Genomic DNA, 22,345 nt, shown 5'->3' on the forward strand with positions numbered 1-22,345 from the left:
TTGAAGTCAAGATTCAATCTCAACTGGCTGATTCCAAAGCCCGTGTCCTCTGCACCACCCCACCGGAGCTCAGGATTAGGAGGTGGTGTCCATGTGATATTGGGAGTCAGTTGACATGGGCATTAGTATCCCCATCTGCTAAGGTAAGAGGTGCACCCTCAGCATCTCCTGCTCTCTCTTTAGCCTGAGTCTTCTATGGTTTCTGAGACCTTGGAGCCTCATATAATGCTCTCTGCATAGCACTTGGTTAACTGACAGATTGAGAAATTCCCTGGGTTTTCTTTCACCTTGGAGCTAGACTTTAATTACCAAACCCCTGAATTCAACTAAATAAGAGCTATTCTTCTAAAAGATTCTATATCCTGCACCAAGGATATAGGTATGAACAAAGTGGGTGATGTTCTGCCTGGAGCAGTGTGACACAGAGTTAGCATGATACTAGTGGTAGGGGCAGAAACCCAATGTCCCCACTGGGTATGGAAAGATTTAGGCTTTGTCCTGGGGCTAGCTTGTTGGCACCAGAAAAGGGCTTCTACTCTAGTTTGGATCTGGAATGTACCCTGAAGGCCCATGTATGTGCTATTGGGAGATAGTGGAACCTTTAAGGGGTAGGTTTTAGTGGGAGGTCTTTAGGTCATTGGGGCTTGCCCTTGAAGGGGATGGTGGGACCCCAGTCTCTTCTTTTCTTTTACTCCCTCACTATGAGGTGAGCTGTCTACTCTGCTATGTATTTCTGCTACGTTTTGCCTTCACAGGCCCAAAGCAACAGGGCCAACTAATTATAGACTGAAATCCCTAAAACTGTGAGGCAAAACCTTTTCTCTTTATTAAGTTGATTATCTCGTGTGTATGTTATAGTCATGGAGAGTTGACTAATACAGCTTCTAATAAGGGCAGTTGGCTCTGGCTGATATATCTGCCTTCTGCACCAAGACAAAGCTAAAGGTCCCCTAACCTGCTCCTCTGCAGGCTGCCCCCTTCAGCCTTTAGCCCCTCTAGTGCCATCCTTGAGATTTACATTTACCAGATCCCTCCTCCAGGGTAAATGCACATGCACAAGGAGGTCTCCACGGGGATTTCCAGAGAGGATGGCCCTGCTGTCCTCTTCTCATTGCCCCTGCCCCAGCCCCAGCATAGTCAGGACTGTAACTTTGAATAGATTAGTCACTTTTCTTCCTGCTATGTTACAATTAACTGTCTGAGTGCAAATATTGTCCTGTTCTAGTCACACGCAGGCCCCTTCAACCTTAGAGACCTGAGACTTAATTATTAGAGACCTGAGACTTAATTACAAAGATGCCTTCAGATCTGAGTCTCTGGTCTCTTTTCTGGTCACAGAGCTTTTGCACCAGGCTGGGCACCTCACAGCCTCCATCATGGAATGCAGACTTGGAGCCTGGTAACAGTTTTGTCTGGTGGGATCCCAGTCACAAAGCAGCCAAAAGAAGCCAGATCTCAAAAAGGATCTAGAACAAAAAGGAAGCTAGGAAACACAGATGAGAGGGCTTAGAGCCACAGGGGACCTGCACGGGGGAGGCACCAAGACATGGGGTAGGAAGAGTCTCTCAGCCCCATGGCTGCTCCAGGGGCCACAGTACAGCTCAGAGGTGGCTGCTGATGTTCTGTGCAGTCAGGCTTTAAAGCTGGAAAAGTCTTCCATGGAAGGGAACCCACATGGAGCTTATAAGAAGTACAGAACTTTTCACCAGATCTCTTGGTGAACTGCTTTGGGACAGACAGGCAGAGAAAGCTTTTACTTGGCTGGGAAACTATGTTGATGTCAGAATAAGCCTTCTAAGAACCAGAGATAAAAATAGATTGTCTGCTTCCTCTGCTGACTAGCATGCAAGACCAGAAGAGAAAAGAGTGGCTATAAACCCCTCTCTTTGTTTGAGAGAGAGAAAGCTTTATAAAATGTAGAGCTGGAAAATGATTTTGAAACTGTCTGCAAAACCTTAGGGTTTGGGGAGGTCCCCGGGGATCATCATGGAAGTGAACGAAAGGTCAGTTGACCAGGCCACCCCCTCCAGATGGGCCAGAGAAGCTCTGCTTTTATCTGCATATTAGGTTTTGTCAGCATGGTTTTGGGGCTTAAAAAGATGTTTGGAAGACTATGAGTTGGCCATCGATTACCAATCCTATTTGGCTTACCTCTCCCTTGTAGGAAAAAAAAAATAGACAATGCCCCTAGGAAATTTACCTTCTTGAAGCAAATAAACAGAAAGATGCAGTGATAAATTTGAGTTCTTTTAAGTATTTGTATTTTGTTCCAGAACCCACTGAGAGGCAGTTTTGCCTACTTTGTCAAGTCTATGAGCTAGGACAATGCTTTATTTTGCAAGAAAACCAAAAAGACAATGCCCAGAGAGGCTGAGTGACCCATCCACAGAGAGTGAATGGCTGGAGCAAGATGAGAGACTGGATCTTGATACTCCAGTTCACTCAGCGTGTATCCAGAAAGCAGTGACTTCAGTGCAGAGCACTTTGCTTGGTAACGAAAGAGGACAATGAGAAGACAGAACGGTCACCGAACTCCAAAGAGCTCAGGGCTAGACCTCACTAGCTGCAATATATGGTTCCTTAAATACTCCCTTAGCCTACATAGCTTACTGATGAAAGAAAGAAAGAAAGAATGAAAAAAAGAAAGAAAGAAAGAAAGAAAGAAAGAAAGAAAGAAAGAAAGAGAGAAAGAGAGAGAGAGAGAGAGGAATGTAGCTCTCCATCTTGATTCCATCAGTACTTCAAGCTCTGGACAAATGTTTTCCTTCATTCTCCTGAGAAGTCAGTATTGCTGACATACTTCTAGGTAGGTGATCCTCTCCTCTAAGCAATCTGTAGTCCGTATCTTCTGGAGCTAGTGGGAAGAAGCCATCAGTCTAATCATCATCTCTTTGGAGGAAAGATGCCTTTTCTCTCTGGCTGCTTTTAAGATCTCTTTGCCTTTGAGATTCTACCCTTTCATTACAAGGTAGCTAGATGTGTGCTGCTATGTTTTATTTACTACTCTCTCTTGGGGTCCATTATACTTCCTGAAATTATTAATTTATTTGACCAGTTCTGGAAAATTTCTAGTCATTGCTTCTTTGAATATTTCCTGTTCCATTTTCTTCTTCTGCCCTTTAGAACTTTGATTAGCTGCACGTTAAACCTTCTCATTCCACCCTGCTTATCTTTTATATTTATTTATTTGTTTGTTTGTTTACTTATTTAGTTATTTATTTTTGAGGTAATGGGGATGGAACCCAGGGGCATTCTGCCTCTGAGCTATACCCACCCCCAACCCTATATTTTATTATTTCTTTTGGAACAGGGTCTCATTAAGTTGCAGAGGCCCTTACAAGTGGCTGAGACTGGCCATGAACCTGTGATTTTCCTGACTCCACCTCCCAAGTACTGGGATTACAAGTGTGAGCCACCACTCCAAACTTACTTTTTTATTTTCTATCTCTTCATCTCTTTGAGTTCCATTTTTAGTAATTTCCTTGATTCTATTTTCAGGCTTATGAAGTCTCTCTTCAGCCATGATTAATTTACTACTTAATTCCCCTGCATTGAATTTTTATCTCAGTCATCACATTTTACTTCTAAAAGTTGTTGTTTTTCAAGTATGACAGATCATTCCTGGCAGTATCTCTCTGGTCAATTATTTGCTCAAAACCATTTCTTATAACTTTGTTTGCTTTGTTTTGCATCTAGATATTTTAAACTCTCTGTATCTGTGGGTGTTTTCCCTCCTGACTTTCATTTCTCTCTTCTGGAGAGTCTTATGATCTTGGATTATGAGCTACTCTTTGCCTCGTCTTAGTTGGTGCTAATCCTGAGAGCCTCTTTTCAGGATAGTCCTCTCCAAAGAGGACTTGCAGTTGCTTCCACCTGAGCCCGGGCCTTGCTACCCTCCCCCCAGGAAGGGACCCAAGTCAGACCTGAGTATCTCGGCTTTCTGTCTCCGGCTCTACCTCTTAATCCATTGTCAGTACACCATTTGTCTCCCAGGCAATTCTGCCTTTTGTATGTACTTACTACTTGCCATTCCCCCCTCTGGTTTCAGCTCCTGGTTTTATCTTGGTTTGCTGAGATGTGGAGGAGGGAGGCAGCCAGGAGTGTCATCGGAGATTTCCCTCACATCTTGCCATTTTCACAATGCATTAAGAATCATGTTGTACCCAGGGCCTCGTTGTTATTGCGTGGGTTGCCCTTGCAAGCAGGTAGTCTGCCATAATGCTGGAGGGGGCGGCCTCATTCAGTTTAAAGAATCCTCTCTATGGATTCCCTGCGCTGCCGCCCTTTGTCCCCAAGCTTTCAGGTTTAAAGTGCTGTCATCTTGTACTTTGAGAGATCTGGCAGGCACGGTGCCTAAAGAAAGACACAGATGAGAAGCACAAGTTAAGCGTTGTCTTCCCAGAGAGCATTTCTCGATTTTTTTTCTCGCTAAAGGAGGCTGCAGCTGGCTCTTTCTGACCCTGTCCATCTCTGTCCAGCCATCTTTGATCCCCTCCCATATTGATGAAAGTCTTTACTTTCTTAGCATACAGAGCTATGAGACAAAAAGACAGTTCCGGTTCCTTATCTTTGAATAGTACCTTATAGATTGCAAAAGCCTTGCACACACATGACTTGCCTGTCTTCTGAGCATCCCTCTGAGCAGGGCATCAAAGTCCTCAGAAGAGGACACTGGAGTCCAGAGAAGCCACTTCACTTGCCTAGTGTACCTCCTGGCCCAAAATACACTCTTTCCCCCACTAACCCATCCCTCCATGAGAAAGCAAAGCACACTCAGTCCTTCATTTACTCATTCATTCGTGTAGTATTTACTAATCATCTCTTACATACCAGGCACTGTTTCAGGTATAAAGATATTACTGGCAACAAAGCCCTTGCCCTTACAGCCCTTAGACTACAGTCTAGTTGGTGGCAGGTAATAAATAAACAAGCAGCAACATAACGCCAGAGAGTGATGAGAAATAATGTAGGAATAGATAGTAGGGGGCAGGATGAATGGAAGGAAGGAGCCATGGGAAGAATCAGAAGGAAAGCATCCCAGGAAGAAGGAACAGCACAGACCAGAGCCCGGGACAGGGAAGACCATGGTGTGCTCTAAGCACATTGAAGGCAGGGTGATGGCGGAACAAAGGAGAGAAGGGAGAGGAGGAGTGAAGAGATGTCTGCGGAGCTTGTTAAGGAAGAGCAGCAAGATCAAGCCTAAGCTTGAGGAAGGAAAGGCAGTCTGGCTTTTGGAATTAGTCTCCCCCTTACTTAAGAGGCTGTGTGCTACCTGGCGTGGTGGCGCACGCTTGTAATCCCCTCGCTTGGGAAGCAGAGACAGGAGGATCGTGCAGGTTTGAAGCCAGCTGCACTGGCTTAGGAGACCTTGTTTCCAAATAAAAATATAAAAAGTAGGCCTGGCGTGTAGCCTGGAAGTAGAAGGGTTTCCAGGAACCCCAGTACCACCAAAAAAACAAAAAACAACAACAAAAAAAAAACTGTGTGCTGGTCGACACTGGGCTTAACAAGTGTCCCCGTTTGTCTCTTTCACAGGCATACAGGTTTTCCCAGCTTCCTGAAATGGTCATGGGCTCTCCCCCTCCTCCTGTACCTCCCCGGACTGGCCCCGTGGCTGTCACTTCTCTCAGGCGGTAACACCTTCCTTTCTTTGTTTGGTTTGGAATATTTGGAAAAGATTTGGTCCTGGGCCGTTTGGTGCTTGGACGGTAGCACCAGCATATTTCTTCACACTCTGCCCCCATTTGCGGTGTAGATCTGTGCAGACAGCCATGTGCTCGGGCACCTGGCCTACCATGAAGGAAGTGGGGACCACAGTGGGTGGACCGACTCTCAGGTCTTTCTAAATAGAAAGTCCTTGAGAATCCACGATCAAAAGCAGTTGTACAGCCGGGCGTGGTGGCGCACACTTCTAATCCCAGCATTTGGGAGGCTGAGACAGGAGGATCTCAGTTTGAGGACAGCCTCAGCTACTTAGTGAGGCCCTCTGCAACTCAGTAAGAGCCCATTTCAAAATAAAGAATAAAAATAGGGCTGGGGTGTAGCTCAGAGGTAAAATGCCCTTGGGTTTCATCCCCAGTACCGCCAAAAAACAAACGCAGTCATACCTTGACCTTAAACATGTAAAAGTGTCCCCAGTTAAAGCTGCCACAGTGGCTGTGGCAAGTCTGGGTGCCTCTTGCCATGTTTGCACACCCAGAAGTTCCTTGTTATTTAAGAACAGAGTCTGAGAGGCCAGGGAATGGTGTAGGTGGGCACCCACCCGATTCTTGACTGCTAAAAGGGAGATATTGAAAACACGCAAACTCAGGACAGCTCAGTAGGAGACACATGTCAAAACATTCTCTTTGCTCTACAATAATATAACAAGCACAAGTTTTAGGAAAGATAGACAAGAAATATAAAAACCATGAGCTCTGAGAAAGGTTGGGGTAGGCCTGATGTCTGGAGGTGGGAAAAACAACTGTGCCCTGGGTGCATATGGGTCCACTACCCTGCCCCGAGGGTACTAGTCACACCCATCTGTGGACCACAGGCCTGGACTTTGTGAAGATGGTAAAGAAAACTACTACGAGCTTCTCTTCCCAAAGAACTTGGTCTCAGTTCTAGTGAGTTAGAATGTGGAGCTATGTAGCACCCACCCCCTGATAATGGTGGAGACCAGGGTGGGGTAGGAAACAGCTGACTGGGGTTCTCACCCCTAATCCACCAGGGATCTGCTCTGTAACTGCAAGAGAGTCCCCTTGGGTCCCTGGTTCCTGATTGGAGTTCTTATCTGTAAAATGAGGGCAATGGCCTAAATGATTTCAGAAGCCCTGGAGGTCCTTAGAAAGGTATCTCAGAAGAATGTATGGTGCAGAACCCAGAATTCTGCTGGGAACGCCTTCTGGACAGTACAAGAGGGCTAGAACAGCATGTGGGGCCCCAGGTTGGGGAGCAAGCAGGCAGAAGAGGGAGGGGAAGGGGAAGACCCCACACTGAGCCACCTGACCCCACCACGGTGACCCTCCTGGACGACCAAGGAAGGGGCTGCTCAGTCACCAGCATCACGCACGTAGTGGCAGGTCAGCTGACGGGGGCACTCCCCTCTCACCTCTTCTCTCAACCCTGTCCCCTCTGCACCTCTGCCACCCCTCCAAACATCAGGGGGTCCCCTTCCTCCATATAAGTTCAGAGAATGAGACCAGGAAGAAACCCTTGAGCTGATTGTCTGCCTCTTTTGTTTTGCTGATGAGGAAGCTGAGGCAGATTATGGGAAGGGGAGGTGACAGGCACAGACCCCTGCCTCCCTGTCCTCTCTTCTTACAGTGACAGCCACTCCTCTGTCTGCCAGGGTGGCGCTGAGGGCTGGCAGCCTGCCACCAGCTGCAGCTGCCTCTCCCTCCCTCCCTCCCATTTTAATTTTAGGGGAGCGCAAAGTCCCCCTGTGACATCCTTCTGTAGAGGAAGGACTGCGTTTGCAGGAAAAGCTGGTGTGTGCAGAAAGCACCCTCTGTAGACGAGGAGATGCCCGAGGCAACCTGCCCGCCTCTTCCACAGCTTACTGAACACTAAGTGGAAAGATGATGTGTTAAATGGGCCTGATTCTCTGTCTGTTTGTGGGACCAAAAAAAGAGAAGGCAAGTTTTCTTATTCATAATGCTCACCAAGTGCTGGTTCCTGCTCCCCAGGGCAGTCCCTGCCTCCCAGAGTCTTGGGCTTCCCTCTTCCTGCCAGTAAGAGCAGCAAATGTACCCTCCCACAGCGGCCTGGGCACCTGTGCTTGTGGCAGGGAGGCAGAGCCCCCACCTCCCAAAGGAGCCTTCTCATTGGCTGCCGATGATGTCATCACCTCCTTAGGTTGACCATTCCCAGCTAACACCCAGTGCTAATTGCTTAGTTTCTCTTCCATGGAAATTAACAAAATGTTCTACCCAGAGGCAAGAGAACCACCCTTAGAGGAGAACTGACCTTGAGCTGCTGAAAATGGCTCCGGCTGCTGCAGGGCTGGGGACCTCAGAAGTCCCTTCATTGTTCCAGAGAAAGCCCAGTCCTCCAGATCCCACCTTGTGGGACTTGGAGGCCAGAGCCCAACACCAAAGGTGTTAGGGCTGTGGGGCCCCACCGCCTGAGGTCTGGGGGCCAGGCTAACGCAGCCCCTCTGCCTTGCCCAGCTCCACCTCAGACATCGGCAGCAAGACCCGAATGGGAGAGTCAGCGGGGCCTGAGCCCACCCAGCTGCACGACAGTGCCTCGTTCACCCAGGTGTCCAGGGGTCCCGTGTCCGTGACGCAGCTGGATCAGTCGGCCTTAAATTACTCAGGTGAGCAAGAAGAGGAAAGCCCAGGGGCCCCCAATCCCTGCTCCAGAACTGTTCTCCCTCCCAGACTCCCAGACCACTTGGTCTAACACCTGCCACCTTCAGAAATCAAAGCCACCCCATTTCTGTCCCCTCCTGGCTCACTAGCTCCAACTAGAAGAGCTGCTGCTTTTCTTTAAAAGTTCTGAATTGGGCCAAGTACCAACATATGCTAAAGTCAGGTTGTATAACATTTTTCAGGTTTTTTTTTTTTAAAGGGGTGTTTGTTTTGTTTTTAAAGCATTACACATACAGCTATCCACCCCTACCACATTTCTTTTTCCCCAAGATAATCATAGTTCTTATATCATGGGTTTTAATTTTTTGCTACATATCTATGTCTATATAACAGTATATATTGTCTTAGTATTTTTAATTTACATAAGTGAGATGCTGTACATTTCCTTTTGTACATTGTTTCCTGGGTTCCATGTTGTTTTGGCAAGATTTCTCCAGGTTGCCACACACATAATAATTTATTCCTTCATTTCATTTGCCATATGGTGTTCAATTGCATGATAGGCCACAATCTATCCTTTTCCCCCTTGACGGACAGAAGGGTTGCTTCCAGTATTTTGTTTTGTTTTGTTTTTGTTTTGCTATGACAAATGATGCCCAAGTGAGACAGCAAGGTTTGTACATGACCTACTTGGTTTTATAGTTTGTTCACACCATACCCTTTGGGCTAAAACTGCAGACACCCAATTGCTGACACTATAGCGTTCATGGGGTTCAGGAGTTCCACTTGTGATGTCCATTCCTTTGGGTTCTTGTTCTTGGACCTTTAAAAACACAGGGGTTCTAGCCGGGCATGGTGGCGCACGCTTGTAATCCCAGCATTTGGGAGGCTGAGACAGGAGGATCATGGTTCACTGATAGCCTCAGTTACTTAGGTCCTTTGCAACTCAGTAAGACCCTGTTTCAAAATAAACAATAAAAAATAGGGCTGGGGTGTAGCTTGGAGGTAGAATGCCCCGGGTTCCATCCCCAGTACCGCCAAAATAACAGTGGTTCTCTGGGGAGAAATCACCTGAACTACAAGGTGTTTCCTCCTGCCAGCAGCGGTCAGGGGTATTGGGATGGGGAGGAGATAATTGGTAAGGACTTAGTGGGGGCAGAATTGGGCCGTTAAAGCATAGGAAGCCTGAGTCCAGCAGTTGGTGCCCTCTTACTAACTGGGCAAGTGGTGGGGCTGCAGGAAGAGGTGTTTGCGTACTAGAGCCAATCCCAGGGTTGGGGCTGGCTAAGCCCATGACCGCCTCTGTAGAGGGTGGGAAGGTGGGAGAGTCCAGAGCACTGCTGGTCCAGGCTGTGTTTGTTGACATTACCAAAAGCCTTCCCTTCCTGGGTGAATGCAGACCCCACGCCTGGCAATGAGAGCCGACTGGATTCTGCACACCCTGGCCTCAAGGCCAGACCCCCTGAGCTGAGCATCGCCTGCTCCCTGTGCATGGTGGCCTTACAGGAGTGCTACAGGACTGCTGTGTGACCTGAAGCCACAGCCAGCCAAGCCAGGGGCACTCTACCTCAATAGAGCTACGTCAGTGCTGCAGCCCAAGCAAGTACCACTCGGCTCAGACCTGATTTAAGGAGACTTCAAGCCCAGCAGACGGCCTATGAAACTGGCTCTATTTGGTTCTTGGGGGGCTGGGCCCCCGAGTGCGGCCTCTTCTGATCTCCTGGTTCCCTCCTCCAGGTAACACGGTACCAGCAGTGTTTGCCATCCCAGCTGCCAACAGACCTGGCTTCACCGGCTACTTCATCCCAACGCCTCCCTCATCCTACAGGAGCCAGGCCTGGATGTCCTACGCGGGAGAGAATGAGCTCCCCAGCCAATGGGCCGATTCGGTGAGACCCTTGCTGATTCCCTCCCAAAACTTTGCCTGCTTGGCACGCTTGTGGGAGAAAGTGGGATGAAGGCTGAGACCCAGTGTTTGGTTGGCTCAGCCTCCATCTCACTAACCTCATACTAATGTCAGCCAGCCATTGAAAGGAGACATCGTAGTAAAAGAGAGTGTCCTTTGACAGAGGAACTTGAGACCTGTCTTGTAGCACACTATATATATAAGGGTTCCTCGGTGGCGTACTGGCTGCATCACCTCAGAGGATGTCAAGCTTCACTTCAGTGTCCTCATCTGTAAAATAGGAATAACAGAACCTACCTCCTGGGTTGTTGCTTTGAGAATTAAATGAGATAATGTATGGAAAGCCCTTAGCACAGGGCTCTGTTGGTATTAGCTACTATTAATAAGAAACCCCTGCAGTCCAGGCAGCTCGATTGTGCTTAAATTAATTAGGGAGGCAGAGAGTTTCAGATGTTGCCTCAGACATATTTTCAGCCAGGTTTGAAACACCTACTTAATTCTAGGCAGCAGTTCAGCCAGCCCAAATTACCTGTTTCTTTTTTTTTTTTTTTTTTTTGGTGGTACTGGGGTTCCTGGAAACCCTTCTACCTCCAGGCTACACTCCCAGACCTATTTTAACATTTTTATTTGGAAACAGGGTCTCCTAAGCCAGCGCACGCCGCTGGCTTCGAACCTGCGCGATCCTCCTGTCTCTGCCTCCCAAGCGCGGGGATTACAAGCGTGTGCCACCACGCCCGGCCAAATTACCTGTTTCTAACCAAACGAACTCTGGGGTTTTTTTTATTTTGTTATGTTTTTGTGGTACTTGGGGTGGAACCCAGGGGCTCTCTACTTCCAGGATACACTCCCAGACCTATTTTATATTTGATTTGGAAAAAGGATGTCACTAAATTGCTGAGAGCCTCACTAAGTCCCTGAGGCTGGCTTCAAGCCTGCGTAATCCTCCTATGTCAGCCTCCCAAACGCTGGGCTTACAAATGTGCACCACCACGTCCAACTCTTTTTTCTTGTATCTGTACAATGATACATGGCTTCTGCTTTACATTTTCTTCTCCACTCGTTCCTTGCCCTCGGTCCCCTCCTACTTCTGGTATCCAGTGTGTCCTGTGACTTGAGCTCCTCCCTAACCTCAGGTCCTTCTCTTCGCTCCCAAATCCTCTGCAGGTTCCCCTCCCCGGGTACATTGAGGCTTACCCCCGGTCCCGGTATCAGCAGAGCTCACCCTCCAGGCTCCCTCGCCAGTACAGCCAGCCAACCAACCTGCACCCCAGCCTGGAGCAAGCTCCCGGGCCCTCCGCGGCAGCCTCACAGCAAAGCCTGGCGGAGAACGACCCACCGGACACACCCCTGACCAACATCTCCACCGCCGCCCTGGTGAAGGCCATCCGCGAGGAGGTGGCCAAGCTGGCCAAGAAGCAGACGGACATGTTCGAGTTCCAGGTCTAACAGCTCAACCATGCAAGGCTGTGTGCTTCCAGACTCCAAGGAGCAGCCTTTGGGTTACTCACACCTAATGTGTGGGGACTTGAGACACAGACATGGGGCGAATTGCACCCTCAGTTTCTGAAAAGGTGAACAGTGGGGCCCTGGGAAATAGAGCAAACTCGTGGATGACTGGATTCTTGGCTTATATGACTGACAGTGGATCCAGAAGACCCTGTTTGGGACCACGTATTTGATTTTCTCTTATGTTGGATGTTTGAACCATGGGTGTATTTCCCTAAGAAGCCTTATTCAGAAGAGGCACTAGCTAATCTACAAATTCCTGTCCAATGCCACATTTTAATATGTCACCAGAAGTGGGAGACTATAGTTCTGTCTTTGGTGACCTCTGCATGTTAGCTCTTTCCATGTTAAAGGCAACACAGAAGTGTGAATTAAGTATCAGACTGTACTCTCTCTCATTCAGCCATGACTATGACCAAGAAGATCTCTAGTGTATAAAGGAGACAGTGACTCCAGCCAAGAAATCTGAGTCCCTTTGCTTTAAGTGCTCATATTCAAAGTCAAATGAATCGGATGAAAAGCAGTACCAATGGCTGTGCCTATAAATAGTCCCGACTCTTTTTTCCCTTCTCCTGTTAATTAAAGTCCTAAAAGAGAGAAGATGAGCAGGAATGGTGAATTTGTGTTGACAAGGTTTTTTAAAGGTGTTGTCATTTTGGAAACTGAATATCCTACAAGTTGGGATCTAACTTAGAGAGAATTGGTGCTAAGAGCTTTTAGGGTCCTACAAAAGAAAAAACACTATTTGTGAAGGTTTTTTTTTTTTCTTTTCTTTTTTGTCTGCATTGAAAGTGGCTTTAGAACAGAGCTTCTCTCTTTGGGGGTGATAATAGATAAACCAATCTTTACAAGAAAATCTCTTTCTCTTAAACAATAATGTCCAGCATGTGCCGCCTAGTGGTCCAGAAGGAAATAGTCATTGATTCCTGTTAGAAATGGGAGCGGTGGATTCACAGTCATTCCAGGCTACAGCCTCTGCTTCTGAATGTAAAAAAAAAAATTAAAAAAAAAAATCTGTTGATGGGAGTTTAAATGTAAATAACCTTTAAAAAAAAAAGTATATGGAGTTCACCAAGTCTCTGGCGTCGATGGTCATAGGAAGACATTTGCTGAAATGGCAGGGCTGCTATGTTGTGACGGTGAGGTTCCATGCCACCCTCCCTGGCATGGGGAGTCAGCCTCCAGACCTCTGGGGAGGACGTTGCCTCGCAGCACCAGGGCACCAGCCATTGAGCAACACAAGCAGAACAGCTACTAACTTTGGCAGCTGAGGGGCAAGGAGCCCTTCACTCCCTCCCTTTGGGAGCCACGTATGGTGTTGGGGACTTACTTGGTGTCTGTTAGAGAACAAAGTCCTGTCCTGCCTTCACCCATGATCCATCTAGCTTCAGCTGTCCCCATTCCCTTCTAAGCCCATCTTTCCATTCTCATGAGTTTCTTTGGTCTTTACTGAACGAGGAAGGTGGAAATTTTTAAAAGTTCAAAGAAGAGTAGGAATGGAACTGATTAAAAGGGAGATTCAAAGTGTTGAAGCACAGACTTTTCCAAGAAGCTGTTTTTATTTCCCAATGGCAAGTCACCCTTTCTGGAATGTTTAGAGGCGCTGTGTCATGGAATCCCCAAACGAGTCTCTTGTTTGGATGGTATTAGGTAGTGTCCTTTTAGTACGCTGGTTGGTCTTTGATAGTGTTAGTTTTTTGTTACTCAAAAAGAAATCAGCTATAAATAAAATGTATTTTTGTAATCTTCACGTGTATATATGGTATATTTCTACCAATGGCCGGTTGTTGTAGTCCAAACCCTAAATCAGCTTGCAGAACGCTGTGGACGGTGCAAGATTTTATTGACAGGTTAACACGATGCCTAAGTCTACCCAAATAGGTATTCGATGCACTTGAGTGAACAAAGAGCCAAAGAAACTCAGCCTTTTCATGCAAATGGTATGAGTCTGATAAAGTCAGCTACATTGTCCCACTTTATCAGTGATATCACTATTTCATCAGTGCAATGATATTAACCCAGTACTTTGTCTGCTTGGTACATGCCTGGAAATACTGTATGTGAAAATGAAATTTCAAGACCTATATGTGATTGAAATATGTGTACATGTTGCAAAAGAAAATGTCTGAGCTTGGGATGTTCCAGGGACTTAGAGACCATGAATCCACAGTTTGCAGTGATATGACTCCAGATCGCTAAGAGGACGGAGCTACAAATCACTGTAGTCTTTGCAGAGCCCCATGCAATATTTAGTCCTTTGAGAAAGCTAAATATAACATGCTAAATCAGACATGGGTTCAAGAAAAGTAAATGAGAGGGAAACTTTAAGTTGAAAGGAAATTAAATCACAAATATTCATCCTGTTCATGTTTTCCCCCCAGTGGGGAGGTAGTGAGCCATTATTTGATTCTTTTGGGACTAAACTGTGGTCCCTTCCCTGAAGAGTCTCTTAAGCTCTTAGAGGTGACAGATACCTGGACAGGTGACTCTAAGAGAGAGGGTCAAAGGTGCCCTCATGGAAGTGAAAATAGGGTTGCACGAGAGCCTAGAGGAGACAGCAATGAACTCTGTTCATCGTGATCCTCCAGACAGTCTCAAAAGCCATCACGGACCTCAGTGGCCTTGGCGAGGAAGCAGAAGTCTGGTGGAGTGGAGCGACTGGCCCGAGGACCAAGCCCTTGGCCTGCTGATTCATGACCCAACCTGCTCTCTGTTTCTGCATGCTGTCTGTATGCTTGCTGGGACATAGTTCTTTAACTATCCCCGGAAGTTGACTAAATAGACAGGGGTCACCTGCGGGACTTCATAGTGTTCTTGCCAAGAAAAAAGATGATTGATTATGTAAGGAACTTCAGATAAAGTGTACAGAGGGCAATGCCTCTGTGGCATAATAAACTTTTTTTTGGCACTGGTTTTGATGTGAGTTTTCTGCATTCATGAAGAAGAAATGCATTCTAGCTGGGAGCAGAGGTGCATGGTTGTGATCCCAGTATGTGGGAGGCTGAGATAGGAGAATCGCAGGTTTAACACTAGCCTCAGTAACTTAGCTAGACCTTCAGCAACTTAGACCCCATTTCAAAATAAAAAATAAAAAGGGCTAGGGGTGTAGCTTGGAGGTAGAACACCCTTGGGTTCAACCCCCGACGAAGAAGAAAAAGGAAAATGAGGAAGAAAAAGAGGAAGAGGAAGAAGAGGCGGAGGAGAAAGGAGTAAGGAAAGAGGAGAAATGCATTTTGACTTCTCTCAGAGAACGCCATCAAGGAAACGGTGTCCTGAAATGCTGTTCAAAGCCATGGTGATGAATGGCTCTTGGCACCAGGAATCTAAAAAGGCGGGCAGGGATGCGCTGATAGCTCGTCACTGTGAGGTAGCAGATGCCTGCTCTGCCTAGGGAGGTGGCCCAGTGGGGCAGAAACATACAGGTCCATTGTATGGCCTGGTACCTGTTTTCAGACACTTGTGCAACAAGGTGGTAACTGTTACCCACAGAGAGAAAGTCGCCACTTAAAGGGTAGATTGTGTAACAACCCGGTACCTAAGCATAGGAGAAGTTATATTGTGTTTTTGTTATATTAAGAACCCAGCAGAAGGGCATGTAATTTCTGAATAATCTTGATGGAAGAAAGAAAATTGTTAGGTGTATGATTAAGTAAAACACTGAGAAAGAATGTATAGAATAGAAGGGTTAGGAATTTAAATACCTAACTAAAGGGGACACTTTTTCTAACAGGCAGAAATAGGAAAAATGAATCGAAGGTTTTAAATACTTATGATCTATAAACAAGCTCCATTTTTCTACATAGTGCACAAGTGCTCAAAGTTCAGTGAATAAAATAACATGTTATTTTTAAAGTTGGAGAAGAGCATTCAAACATAACCCTAAATTCCTCCTACCACCACAGTCCATAGACTAATTTGGGCTTTCCTTATGAAACATATCCAAAGACTCTCAAGGAATGATAATAATTTAGCTTGTAGTCATGACGGCTGGAAGTCTAAGTGTTGGAAGTTAAACTCTGCCATTTAGTCCAACCTCAAAGGTCCTGGAACTTGGCAAGGACTAGAACCCCATTGCTCAGGTGTAGGGGCCGACTGAGGAATGCAGGGACATTTTTTAGAAACTCTCCTCGGCTCCCATGGGCGAGGGGCTGAGGCAGCTGCCTCACGCCTGCGCTCTCGCACTCTTACATTCTGGCTCCTCACAGGCCTTCGCCTGTTTCTCTCTGCATGTCTGCTAGGACTGCTTGCTTCCCTTGGCCAACAGCTTCCTCACTAGTGCATAGTAGCTGACAAACCCACCACAGGACCCCCTCCACATAGCTTCCTTCTCATTGCCCACCACTCTGACTAGCATCTCTGTGCTTCCGCAGGCAAATTCTTGAGAATCTGATTAGCCGAGTTCATCTGCCTCTGGAGGAGCCCCCTTGGCACCTACCCAGTCAACTGTGACCAAGGAGGCGGGGCCATTGTCTACAAGCCTAGCTCCCTGCACTGACCCTTTCAACAGGGACATTTTTGGGAACTAGTACCCAGAGGGAGGAGCATCACTGGGAAGGACCTTCAGAAGGAACCTACTAAAAACTGGAATTGCCCAGTCCTCCTAGAATGCTGCCCAGCAGCCAGGACTCAGAGGACCATCCCGATTGGAGCTGTCACCTAGAGGAAAGGCCATCCCTCATTCGGGCATAAGGCGAGAATGCATGCACTTGAGACCCTGGTAGACTGGCCAGAATCGCCCCAGCCACCTCCTACCCCCAACACCATTACCAAATTGTCGAATGCTGCTGCTGAGCCTAAGAAGAGGTTTCTGACCAAGGCCCAGTGAGCACAATGTTTTGCTCAGCAGACAATAAATATCTGTATACTGTATTGCATGATCTTAGCTCAGGTGCTATTAACGTGGCTCATGACCACACACTTGCATGGGTGAAAAAAACCGATGAGCCTTTCAATAGAGTCTTTTGAAACAAAATTGGTTTCAAGTGAAACGTATTATTATTGTGGCTCTGACCTTCCCGATATAATAAATTAGTGTCCTGAGGATGAGAAGGTCTCTTGATTTCTTGGGTGAACTGTCAACCAAACACTACCCAGTGCTAAGCGCTAATGAGTAGGGTGTTTCTGAAAAGAAATATTTAGAGAGTATAAATTGTACCAGAAACAAGTTATCTTAGAAGATACCAAGTTGCTCTGGTTCTTCAGGCTTCCAAAATAAGGAAAGGCAGAATTTGATCAGGTGGAATTTGTCCTCAAAGTTCGAACCTATAATTTAATGAGAGCCATTATATAATGCATTGTAGAAACTTATGTTTTCATTTGACCTTGGTTAGACTTCTGTAAATCATGAAGGGAGACCATCCATGTATTTTACATAAATTAAACATGGCCTTGCCTTACTTTCCCTGGTCTCTTCTTTATGTCTAAATTTCGCCCCTCCTCCCCCCCCCAAATTCCCACACACACACATATAGGCAAATTGAGTAGAAAAAAATGTACCAAACAGAATCAGAGGAGCATCTGTGGAAACTCTGGAAAGATGTAAATATTCTAGACCTCGAGTGACTCATACTAAAGGAATCTTTAGTTCCTCATCTTTCAAATGGGGTTGACATCTGTACTTCTTGCCTCCCGTGGTGGTTGTGAGGAGCACTTAGCATGATGTATCTCAGAATGGTTTGCAAAGTATAATTGAAGGAATCCTTACTAAAATATTAGTTTCACAATTCAGTTCTAGCCAGCAAAAAATATTCGAGCTCCTCCTATCTGCTAAATTAGTCTTTTCACGATACACCTTCTTGTGGAGGAAAATTAAGAAATGCCTAAGTTTAAAATTGCCCACAGAAGCCAGCCCCACACAGTTGCTGTTGTTGTTATCATCTAGGATTTGGAAGCTGCGTAAGTTCTTGTACATGTGCTTTAACTCTGGGTGAAAAGCCTAAACTGCGGTGATTCTTTCCAACCACGTTAGATACTTTGGGCAAAGTACTGAGCAGAAGCTTTGAATGTAGCTGTTGTTATTTTAATGCTTTGCTTTCTAATTAACTTTGTATGTCCTTCGCCTCTGCCGGGAACAGAGTGTTCATATGCTGTTCGAATTTTTTATTGTAAAATAAAATGACAAAGGCTTTCATACCCCCCAAACCTGCCTGCCTCTCATTCGGCCTCCTCCGGTGGTGTTGGAGTCCTGCTCACAGCCCAGCCTCACTGTCATGCTGCTGGGGTTTGCCACAGAACAGAGCAGGCCTGGTGGCTCCGTGTGGTCTCTGGAGCCATCTTGGCTTGGAGTATGATCTCATGAGCCAAGAAGAAACATACCCTTAAATTAGTATAGATGCTGTAGAGATCAGTGTGGCAATTCCTCAGAAGACTGGGAGTGGATGCACCATATGATCCAGCTATACCACTCCTGGGTATCTTTCCAAGGGATTGAAATCATTATAGTGATATATACATATCCATGTTTTATATCAGCACAAGTCACAATAGCCAAATCTGGAACCAACCTAGATGTCCATCAACAGATGAATTTATAAAACTATGGGATACGCACATAATGGAATCCCACTCAGCAACACTGAACAAAATCATGTAATTCACAGGTAAATGCAGGGATCTGGAGAACATCACGTTAAGTGAATTTAGCCAGTCACAGAAAGTGAGGGGTCATATGTTTCCCCTTCGTATGTGGAAGCTAGGAAGTAATGGGGCTATAAGAGGGACTTTAGATAACGGGAGAGAAACCCCAGTGATGGAGGGGGTCTAGAAAAGGGCAGTGCTGGGGGTCGCTTCTTACTGGGCCCCAAGAGTTAGTAAAGGAAACACTTCCAGTGAGGTTATGTACATGTGTGAACTTATCAATGCCAATCTCAACATCATGTATGGGGGAGGGGTGGGCAGAGAGGTGGGACAGAAGCTCACCAAGTGCTGAGTGCTTGGATCTCACCACCACTATCAACTACATTACGATGTGGGACTGAAATGCACCAGTAAAAGTATACTTTTAAAAAAAGAAAACAAAAAAGAGAAGGAATAAAGAGCAACCACACAATGAATGGGTAAATTTTAAAAGAAAGGAAGGAAGGGAGAGATGGGAACATTAGAGAGGAGTAGCTGCAGGTAAAATGTACAAAGAGGGTCAGTAAGGGCCACAGGCTGAAAGGCTGTGTGCCCTCCCATCATATGCTAAAACCCAGTCTCTGATCAAGGGTAACTAGAGGTGAGCCCTTGGGAGGTGATTGGGTCATGAGACTTCATGAATGAGATTAGTGCCCTTATAAAAAGACCCCAGAAAGATCCATTCCTTCTTCCCCCATACATGAATGAGGAAGCAGACACTCACCATATGCCAAATCTGCCAGCACCTTGATCTTGGACTTAAATCAGAACTGTGAGAAATAAATATTTTTGTTTATGATGCACCCAGTTTATAGTGCTTTCTTATAGCAGCCTAAATGGACCAATGCAGTAGGAAACCATTGCTGAGTCCCTTTGGAGGTATATATGACCAATACTGGTTTGCATAATTTATTATCAGCATCTCAGAGTTCATGTTGGAGGATACACAAACCCACATCTGGAGAAAGGCCGTCTGACTCATTGGAATTAAAGTAGCACTAGCTTAACAGTTTCAACGCCAACTTGCTCTCCAAACCTCTGGATTCTGATGGGCCTTCACGTGACATATCACAGAGCTTGCTTTTCTCCTGATTCCCACCCCATCACCCAGTTCCTTAGTCCTGGGGGCTGAGACCTTTGCAGAACCCACAGGGACTGTGGAAGTCACGCCCTTTGTATCTGTATCCCTATGTTGGCAACACGACGTATTGAAAACTCAGGCTGCCACCCAGCTAGAAACAGCTGGGCGTGGGGCACAGGGTCTACCAGTAGGTTGGATATTGAGCTGGATTTCTTATCCTGCTGCTGGGATTTATAGAGAAAAATCCAGAGTCTGGTTGCCAATTCCTGCTTGCAAGAAATCTGTTTTCTAGATCAAGTTTTGGCGGCATCAAGAGAAGGGCCTGGATACTTAAAGACTGTTGCAAACAATGAGTTTTCAAATTGCCAAAGTTGCTTTATAGAGCAATGCTCAGGTACTTTGGAGACTGTTTGCTTCTCTTTCACGAAATCCTTCTTTGTGACCATATTTTTTTTTTCTCATATGTGGAAGTTAATGAGACATTGGGATACAAGAGAGACTCTGGATAAAAGAAAAGAACCCCCAGTGGAGCAAGGAGAGGGCCAAAGGGAGGTAGGCTTGAGGGCAGAAACACTGTTATTCATGCTATGTATGTATACAAAATTTGCAATGCCAATCGTAATGCCATGTATTGAGGGAGGGAGCCTGGTGAGAGCTCACCAAGAGCCGTGTGCACAGGTGTCCCAAATCACTCTGAACTTTATTATGATGTGAGATTATGATACACCCATAAAAGCATATTTTTAGAAAAAGAGAAAACCTAAGACTAAGACCAGGAACCAAACACCACAACTGAGCCCTGACGATAGCCCTGGACAATGCTGCAGGGCGTCTTTCTGCCAGGCATGCACATCTTTATCCACTGATCGTCAATCTTTCATTTAGCTGGACCTTGTCAGGAAGCACAGAAAGAACCCTTCAAGGAGCCAGGAAATGTGTGCTCATTGTTGGAACACACATTTCCTGAGCAGCTACTATGCATCAGATGTCGTGCTAGGTGATAGGGTTCCACAGGGGGGAGGACTCAGCTCCTGCCCCTCACAGAGCTCACCAGGGCATTCTACCTCTGAGCTACACCCTCAACCCTATTTTTTTTTATATTGCAACCAACCCTATTTTTAATCCTTTATTTTGAAGCAGGGTCTCACTGAGTTGCAAAGGGCCTCACTAAGTAGCTGAGGCTGTCTGCGAACCATGATCCTCCTGTCTCAGCCTCCTGAATCCTGGGATGGCAAGCTTGCGCCACCATGCCCGGCTCATTAGGAGCCTTTTCCACCTATAAAAGCCAGCCAAATGAAAGTCCAAAGCCACTTCTTTCTGAAAATATTTAGGTTTAGCTAAGGACACACTCTGCCCTTGCATCTTCCAATGAGGCATCAAGCTTACTTCTCAGTTATCTTAAACCAATTAGCAAGAGGCCCACAGTATCCTCAGGGGGAAGAGAGCAAATTGCCAACTTCCAAGAATCAACAAGCATTAAACACAAATTTCAGACCTATCACCACTTGGTGAAACCAGGAACTCGAGTGTAAAACAAGGAATAACCAGTTTGGGGGCTATCCTGTGCAACCCAGACAAGAACAACAGGAACGGTATAGCTTATGAATGAAACCACACTACACCAAGCACCCTCGTTTTGAATTGCTTCCTATCAATAATGGGCCATTCAAAATGCAGTGGATTATTAATGAACGGGTTTTGGTTTTTAGCCTCTGAAATGCTCTATGGAGCAAATCTGAATAGGCATAACAGAAAGAGCTTTGCTATAATGCCATTATTTTTTCTGAGTTTGTTTTGCTCAATTATGTTGTTTCTTTGCAAATTTACATATGAAATAAAGTACATTGTCTTACTGGTAATTTTATTTCCTTAGTATCAGCAGATATTTGTAGCTATAGTTTGTCTTTTCTCATAGCATTTCCTCCTCCATTCCCCAAGCAGAAAATATCTTAAGTGTTTACTGTGCTCTTGGAATATTAGACATGACCATGGGATGAACAGATGTCTCTTGCTGTTTTTAAAATGATAGAACCTCAGACTTTTAAAGTTAAAAGGGAATTTAGTGAGATTTTATCTAACTTTACACCCCAAAGTCATCACAGGATAAACCTCTTGACCTATGTATGCAATGTCCCTTACCTGGTCAAAGATTAAACAGAATTAGGGCTTCAGAAAGGCAGGTACTCAAAATGAGAGAGAACGGAGTGGAGAAGGGAAGGTGGGGAAATATGGAGAGGCTTTGAGTGTAATTTAATATCTATTTTATTTTTTATACTTTTATTGGTGCATTATAGTCTGACATCATAATGCAGCTCATATTTAAGATTGACACTGGTGTTCTCACATATGAATGTAATGTCAGTGGAAGTGTCTCCTTCATTAATTCTCTCTCTCCGCCCCCACTCACCTAGACCACCTCCCTCACTCCACTGGAGTGTCTCATTCGTTGTTTCAAGTCACTCTTGTGTCCCAATTACTCTTTAACTTCTGCCTAAGAGAGAAAACATATGACCCTTCATTTTCTCTAATTGGCTAATCATGCTCGACAGTAATTTGATATTTAGAAAAACCATGATGTGGTAGGGATGGAGGGTTGCAGCTAAATTTCCATATACCTATTTCAGAGTTTAGGATTGCTTTAATTTTATTTTTTCTAAAAAAAACCTTTGTATTAATTATGGGAAAAAGTAAATTGTATTATGCATGTTAGCAACCTTTGGTTTTAATTTTAAATTACATGTGGTATGAGAGGCCAAGGTCTTACCCTGGCTCTCAATCTATGCAAGATCACTGTGATCACATTTAAAAGGGATCCCAACAGTGTTATTCAGCTTCCCATTACTGTGACAAAATGCCTGAGATAATCAACTTAGAGGAAAGGTTTAGTTTGGTTTCATATGTTCCAGTCCATGATCAATCAGCTCTGGATCTGTGGGGAAG

At 45.6% G+C, this 22,345-nt stretch overlaps 1 protein-coding gene across 1 annotated transcript in view; it reads left to right on the forward strand.

The window, feature by feature from the left end:
• Positions 1–11,649, forward strand: part of KIAA1549L (KIAA1549 like) — a gene marked incomplete at both ends in the record, with an annotated part of 277,076 nt that extends 265,427 nt beyond the window's left edge. The window contains 4 exons of the mRNA XM_080690604.1: positions 5,536–5,633; positions 8,154–8,302; positions 10,035–10,186; positions 11,368–11,649. Coding sequence (XP_080546730.1) covers positions 5,536–5,633; positions 8,154–8,302; positions 10,035–10,186; positions 11,368–11,649 — 681 coding nt within the window. The remainder of the gene's footprint in view (positions 1–5,535; positions 5,634–8,153; positions 8,303–10,034; positions 10,187–11,367) is intronic.
• Positions 11,650–22,345: the final 10,696 nt, after the last annotated feature.

Source organism: Muscardinus avellanarius (assembly GCF_963383645.1).
Source record: "Muscardinus avellanarius genome assembly, chromosome: 1".
Classification (NCBI taxonomy): domain Eukaryota; kingdom Metazoa; phylum Chordata; class Mammalia; order Rodentia; family Gliridae; genus Muscardinus; species Muscardinus avellanarius.